Raw genomic sequence first — 7,738 nt, 5'->3', positions numbered from 1 at the left:
GAGAAGTCCTTGTCAGAGGAAGAATTAAAAAGACCGTTATCAAAAACCTTATGCAGAGGAGACCATTCCATTATTAACATTTGAGACTCCCAAATTGGGAGAATTATTTTTTTGTTCATTATGTTGCACTTGCGTAGTTTCGTGTAAATGAGTGTGTAGTGTAGTCATCATTCCTTATTGTGGGGTGGGTGCATTTTACAGCGGAAGCTGTTTTTGATCCTCCTGGTTACTGGTTTTAGACTTGAGTATTCTGTGGCGTTTTTAATTCTGCATTGTGACATATCTCTCCCATCCATAGATCCCACTCACTTTCATTTTAGTTTCAATGGATGGAATTACTGCAGTGAGTTAAGGGGAACGTTCACGCACAGTCAATGTATAACCGTTAGAGGGCGGCATTGCGCCCTCAACGCTGTGCCAAAGAAATGCACTCCCACAAATGCGACCCTCCAAAGCTCACGTGTGAAACTAAATACGAAGGTACACGTTCCTTTTTTTGTCCTTTCAAAATAAAACTAACCACGACAACCCACCGTCGTCAAATTCACGAAACACTTGTGCTTTTACTTTGTTAAAAACTTGTGCTACTTCCTGTCCCGCCTCTACTAATTCACGTAAGTTTGACGTTAGATGTACCGCGTTTATCGCCGCGACAGGCTGCCAGAGTGCAGCAACTTTATCAGATGGACTCAGAATGGAGAGAAGCTGACGCACCGTTATTCTGTGGACCGTTAACTTTCCTCCGAGAAGCTTTTCCTCATGCCATTACAACTTACGTGCTACGGTAGAGCGGGGAAAACGCGCCACCTTATTTTGGAAACTTTTTGACTCGCGTACAACCGACATATCCTGATTGTTTTTCCACTCTATTTGGACACATACTGCGTAATTACGCACGATACGCAAAAAGGAATGGCTCCTCGTCGAAGGCAAAAAACGGGAGTACAAACAATTTTTCATGTATGCCTCTCTATTTATGTGGTTTTCTCATACAATATAGACTTGGAACATCCCTTGGTGTTCCGTGGACCTAATTCTAGTTTTTTTGGCTATTCTGTGCTGGAGCATTATCATGACAACACACGCTGGTGAGTCCCATTTGTTGCCAATGCTGCTGTTTTACCTTCAGGTGAACGTAAGGAAAAAAAATATCACAGCTGTGGCTGTATTTTGGAGCTATTAAAAAATGTTAAAGACACAAACATTTCCTGCATGCTTTTAATTGGCGGTGTAATAACCATTCCTCATCCTCCCCCCTCTTGGTGCGTTCAGGGTCATAGTAGGGGCTCCCAGGGCCAACTCTACCTACAGTAGTTCTGTGCACGCTCCTGGTGCTGTTTTCAAGTGCAGAGTCCACAGCAACCCGGAGCGCCGCTGCACGGAGATGGACTTGGGAAGAGGTCAGTTAAGCTTTGCAGCATCCAGACCACAGCCACGTGTTAAGTTGGGACAACATGCACCCACACAAGAAAATCATCCACCTTCTCACCTTTCAAAATCTACATAAACTCCCCCAAACATCTGTTTTGTTTTATCATAATAATACAGCTCTTTACTAGTCTTTTCTTTTTAGTACATAACCTGCGAATAATATTCGCATGAGATTTCTGTGCGGAGGTTTTCTCACTACTTGGCTGGATAAATATGATTTATTCCCTGGCTAATATTTCCTGTGCGTACAAGCCATAAAAGCTGAGCTTCCACCACCCACCGTCTGCCCTCATTTTCTGTTATTGTGGAGAACACCGGGGTGAAAGAATGACTTTGATGTAATCAGTGTGTCACTAAAAACACATGCTGACTTACAGGAAGTATCATCTTCATCATTTTGGACATGAAAGTGTCAAAACATGAGTAAACCTAGCATTATTCTCAAGAAATTTGGATGTACTTTATTTACGTGGAAATGTGTTTGACGGACAGGAGAACACAGCAACACGTTTTGAAGCAGTTTTATCCATCAGGAATCAAAGTTAGCCACTAGGGGTGTTAAAAAAAATCGATTCGGCATATATCGCGATATTACATCGCGCAATTCTCGAATCAATTCAATAGGCGGCCGAATCAATTTTTAAATATCCATTTTTGATGGGAAAATATTCACGAAAACGTCTTAGGGTTCACACCTTAAGCATGGAAGAATGATATATTAATGGAACATTATGCCTTAATATTTTATTTTAATGCTGTTCCAACATGAAACAGATTACAACCTGTATAAGACTGAAGTTTCAGATAAATAAATGATAGATTTTCATACAAATCTTACACTGTACAAAATTACTGATTAGAATTTTCTAAATAAAAAAATAAAAAATAAATCGCAACAATCGACTTATAAATTCGTATCGGGATTAATCGGTATCGAATCGTGACCTATGAATCGTGACACAAATCGAATCGTCAGGTACTAGGCAATTCACACCCCTATTAGCCACTGTTGAAGAAAACAAAAATAAAAATACCCTTCAAGAAAGTCATATATGGAAAGAAAAAAATGAATCATTTGTGTCCACGCTAAGCTGACATGTGGTCATTAGTTTCGCATTATGCTTATCTTCATGCTATTTATCTTTGCATCTGTTTGGTAAAATTAGCTTGTGGATATAATGTAGCATATATTTGGTAAATTGTGTTGCTCATTTTCTACCGCACAGACATTCATTTATCATCATAAGATTCATTTAATTCATAGCCTTCCATAGCATCACAAAAAACTAAACACACTTTCGGAGATAACTTTTTTTTGTGCTTTTGTGTTGACATCTTAGATTGATGTTAGATATGATGATGATTTAAAGTTTGAACCCATACTGTCTTATATTTTGTCTTAAAATTGTGCCACTTTAAGAGATACTAATATTGTACACGTTATCTCTTGGCTTGCAGCTGTGCAGCTACCTAGCGACTACATTTAAACAAACAACTTCCCTGTTTTTTAAGCGTCATGATATTGTTTGCCAAGCTGACAGGACGAGACCCAAAAGTCTGACAATAGCGGACACGTTTTTTTTTTCTGCAAGGCATCCTTTGTCCTGATGTTGTGACGTCTGCAAACTGCTCTCATTGTCCACCAGGAAACAAGCCGCGAGAGTCGTGTGGGAAGACGTGCCAAGGGGACAGAGATGACGAGTGGATGGGAGTGAGCCTGGCGCGTCAGAACAGAGCCGACGGCAAAATTCTAGTGAGTTGATGAATGAGAACTCAGCCTGATTAGTACAGCAACATCATTGATTAAAAAAAAAAGTAGTCCCAGCATGTGGTTTCTTATCACTTCTTGGGATTTTCTCTCATTAAAACAACAGTTGCTTTCTTTAAGTTGCTTTTTTTTTTACATGCCTGAGGCGGTTTTAGTTCAAATCAATTTTATTTACAGTACCACCGATTCATAATTAAATGTATTCCAAGGGACTTTTTTTTTTTTTTTTATCATACGGTGTATATGTAGGACTGTGTTCCTTTTGTCAAAATTTGAACTAAACCTCAATTTGCGCTAGTACTCATCTGAAAATGTGTCTTTTCTCTATCCATTTCTGGTCTTATCTTAAAAAAAAAAAAAGACAAATGGAGTTAGCCTGCTCTCGTTCTCAGTGGTTCAGATATTGTTGCTTGCCTTGACAAAGCTTAAAAATCCTTCTCAGCTTGGATGCATGAAAGAGAATGAGAGGATCCAATTTGATGGCGATGATAGAAGTTGCCTGTAACCACTCCCACACCGACACACTGGATCCACTAGCTTGTGCTCGTCTGCAAAATTACCAACACTGGGTCTAACATGCCTCTGCGCAGATATGCCACGTGCTGGGCAGGTGCCAGTCACAAAAATAGAGACCAGTTGGGTTGCTACAAAAAAAAAAAAAAAAAGTGAGATTTTGCCATTCAAATTAGAGTAAGGACGGTCAAAAAATAATAATTTTGTGTCTGTACACAGCGGCAATAATGTTTATTTTAATAATCAGTTAATCTGACAATTATTCGGCAGTTAATTTATTAATAAGTTTGACAATAGAGTGTTTGTCGATTAACCAACCACTTCCCATGATAGGTAAGCAGCTTTGTGTAGGCTTCAACCTCTCTGTGGTGGTCCTAATTAACCTCGAGCCGCTCTCATAATGGGAGGATATCAGTTAGTCAAGCAGAAAAGTTTCAAAATCATTGTGAGTCACTCAGATTTACTGTAAATACTCATTGGCTCAAAAACCCTTCCACCTCACTTCCTCCTCAGGGAGGAAAAATTACAGGAATCATTTCTCTCTCGGAGGATTTCCGGGTCCTTCTTGGGACTGTTTAACCTGTATGAATGTTTTATACAGTCTGGCGGAATGTATTGGCATGATTTTGCATCATCCTATTACTCCTGGCCCCAGTGTGAGGAATGCTAGTGAGAAGTTACGCAACCTTTGGCTGCAACGTGTTTCGACTGTCTCCATCGGTATATGATAAAAGAAAGGTGCTGACTTTTCATAGCTCACGTGTTGCTTAACTGCTCTAAATCCCTTTTTTCACGTTTTTTTTTCGTTCTTGTCATCTGAATGAGCTCACGTTACGACACATGACACATGCTTGGCAGATGTTTCTTCCGAGGCGCTCACTGAACACGAACATGACAGTAAACTGTGGCGTCATTTGCAATGTCTTCTTTTAGGTCACTCTATTGCCACAAGCAGAAACTCTACTACATGAACATGCTGGTGTAAAATACAAATTTTTTCAATGTTATTTTAAGGTCAATTTTTTTTTGTTGCTTTAAGCTTTTGTATTCATTAGATGCAATTTGTCCACACTGCATGTTTAAAAGTAGTATTTTATTCCCACAGGCCTGTGCCCACCGCTGGAAAAACGTCTACTACGACTCGGAGCACATCCTCCCGCATGGATACTGCTCAATCATCCCCTCGAATCTCCAGGGCAGGACGCAGCCCCTCATCCCGTGTTATGAAGGTACAGCGGAACAATTGACATGATGTCATTTCTGTTGCAACAATTCTCCCCGAGTCAAAACGTTGCCATGATAGGCCAAACATTTTCTTTACAATAATATCTTCTGGTGTAAACAGTATTCTGATCAATTTTGTGTTATCCACCTGTTTTTATCCATCTCAGGGGGCGGCCATTTTGCCACTTACTGTTGACATTGTATAAACTGCCATACCAGTATTGAGGCCATTTAACAACGTTGTCATAAAACTAAAATAAAGTAAAACCACCTATCAATTGAATACACCTGACAGACACTTAAAGGGATACTTGACTCATTTAGCCATTTTTTGCAGTCAAAAGTTAACATTTTGTCCAAAATGAATTTCATAACTTCATTATTTTTCGTGTACTATTAATACCTTAAAAAATAAATAAAATCCACTTGCTGTCAATTGAAGATGACCTCACCTGTGCTTAGAAAGTAAGTAACGACCAATCATGGCTCACCTGTTTTCTGGGTTTGGTCAGCAAACGGAACCATGATTGGTCGTTACCTACTTCCTCAGCACAGGTTATGCCAGCTTCAGTCAACAGCAAGTAGAAAAATTAGTTTTTAAAGTTATCAATCGTTCATGAAAAATATTTAAATTATCACATTAATTCTGGACAAAATATTAATGTTTTACTGCTGAAAATGACTCAATGAGTTAAGTATCAGTATGGGTTGATTTTGTTACTTTTGTCATAGCTCAGATTTAATTTTGGTTAAGTTTGATTTTGTCCTCACATTTCTCTAACTTCAGTCATGAGCTATGTTTTGCGTTGTTGCCCTTGTGCGCCCCCTAGTATTGTCAAGCCTTGTCTAGTTCACCTGTTTGCCTGCCCTTCCTCATGTGTCAACCAATCAGCATCCTCTGCCTCTTGTGTCTTGTCCAGCTGTGTCTAATTGTGTCAATTAGCGTGTGTGTATTTAGTTTCTTGTCTCCCCGCTGTCCGTTGTCGATTCATTGTTATTTCCTCCTGACATGCTGCCGGATTTTTGCCCCTTAGTTCCTCACAAGATGGCCTTTCCTGACTTTGTTTGTTGTTTCTGACTAGTACCTCCTTTACCTCCTTGTTTTGTTATATTAAACCCCTTTTTGGCTTCACCTCTGCCTCCTTGCCCTGTTTCCCTGCATTTGGGTCCACCACCACACCTCAATCGTTAACAGTATCTCTTTAAGAGAGGAAACAGGAAGTTGATTGCGTTGCAATACTGTCACCTAGTGGTGTTTCATAGGTATTGCTTTTGGCTACATGCTAGTTCCACATTAGCATCTCCTTGCTGAAATGATTTGCAATGTGTACGTAATTGATGTGTAACTCATTTGTATGCACAGCTATAAGTTCTATTGAAAGTTGTATGGTTACCATTACATTTTGCTATCGTTAAACTTTGCTTCTATGATATTGTTAGACGGTTGATTTATATTCTTCCAGAAACTCTGGGTTGAACTCCAAATTGTACCATCTCTGGATTCATTTACCACTGTATTGTACTATGATAATTATGTGATTCGTGTAATGCCTCTATTAGAACCCAAGGGTATTATTTATTTATTTTTTAAACCCCTCAGTCGTCTTGGGAGCCAACTTGTTTACTACTCGTGAGCGTGCAATTCCATTTTAGTCACGTGAGCCGTCACAGAGCCGCACATCTGCTTTTGAGCTTCTGAAAACCGGTAGCGTGAAGTTTGATCTCCCCTCCGCAAGTCCAACAAAAGTACACTTACATAGTTGAAAGTATGTGTTGGTTTGGTCAGTCGTTGATGGAGATTTGATAGCCCAGGGAAAAAAATGTCATTCACAGGGTCTCTCGTCCTTCCATAACTTCCAATCTGCAGCGACAGACTTGTGCTTTGTGTTGTATTCAACTTACTGTGCATTTTACGCTGATCCAAGTTGAGCTTTTTTTTGTAACCTGAGAGCGTCCCCCCTCAAAGTGAGTGGTCTCCTTGGATGTTGCACGGCTCCTTTCTGCCTACGCTCTGCTCCCCCAGATTCCTCTTGGATGTGACCAGCTCCTTGACTAGCTCCATATGGAATGCCGGCAGAGAGAGAGAAAACTCCAGTAAATGTTGGATCAAGCACACAGTGAAATAATTTGTGGTTTGTTTTTTTGTGTTCAGATTATAAGCAGAAGTATGGGGAAGAGCACGGCTCCTGCCAAGCTGGGATAGCGGGAGTTTTTCGAGAGGTCAGTAACAGTGCTTGTTCATCTTCTTAATCTTCTTCACACATCCAGTGGCCAAATGATGTGTATTTAATGTTTTCATCGTGTATACTTAATATGACTCCTTACCTAATTGCTCTCCTGTAAGCGTTTTATTTCAACATTGCAACAGTCTATTTTTACTCCTTGACTCTGTGGGATCATGAGAATATTTTTCTGTCTGTCGTCTTTTAAGATGTGAAATGATGTGGAAAATGGAACATGTAAGAAAGCAAGGCACAAATGTTGCCCAACAACTGCAATCTTGTGTTTCCTTTGGCTGCATCTTCACCTCTGGGGTCCTTCCCCGAGATAAAACGATTAAGAAAACACACGTTTCCCTTTTCTGAATGCAGAGAGGATGCACTACTGACCGATGACATCATCCACTGTCGTACAATAGCTTTTTGTATAGCACTCCTTTCTTAAACCCATGTGGCAGAAAAAATAGGATTTTTATATGCATACTTGTTACTGAGTGAAAATGCTTTAGTGTGTCACTTAACAAATCTTAATTGTCATACAAGTTTACCATTAATATTAAAACTACGCTTTACACGATCAGGA

The 7,738-nt window shown here is 39.8% G+C and overlaps 1 protein-coding gene across 1 annotated transcript in view; it reads left to right on the top strand.

Moving 5' to 3' along the window:
• Positions 1-663: 663 nt before the first annotated feature.
• itga9 (integrin, alpha 9) overlaps positions 664-7,738 on the top strand; it is a 56,986-nt gene continuing 49,911 nt past the window's right edge. Inside the window, exons 1-5 of the mRNA XM_077496095.1 lie at positions 664-1,088; positions 1,273-1,400; positions 3,078-3,184; positions 4,818-4,941; positions 7,089-7,156. Of these exons, the coding sequence (XP_077352221.1) occupies positions 913-1,088; positions 1,273-1,400; positions 3,078-3,184; positions 4,818-4,941; positions 7,089-7,156 (603 nt within the window). The 5' untranslated portion in view covers positions 664-912. The remainder of the gene's footprint in view (positions 1,089-1,272; positions 1,401-3,077; positions 3,185-4,817; positions 4,942-7,088; positions 7,157-7,738) is intronic.

Source organism: Festucalex cinctus, chromosome 14 (assembly GCF_051991245.1).
Source record: "Festucalex cinctus isolate MCC-2025b chromosome 14, RoL_Fcin_1.0, whole genome shotgun sequence".
Lineage (NCBI taxonomy): Eukaryota > Metazoa > Chordata > Actinopteri > Syngnathiformes > Syngnathidae > Festucalex > Festucalex cinctus.
The sequence above is the reverse complement of the archived record's forward strand: the minus strand, read 5'-3'. Positions and strand labels throughout refer to the sequence as shown.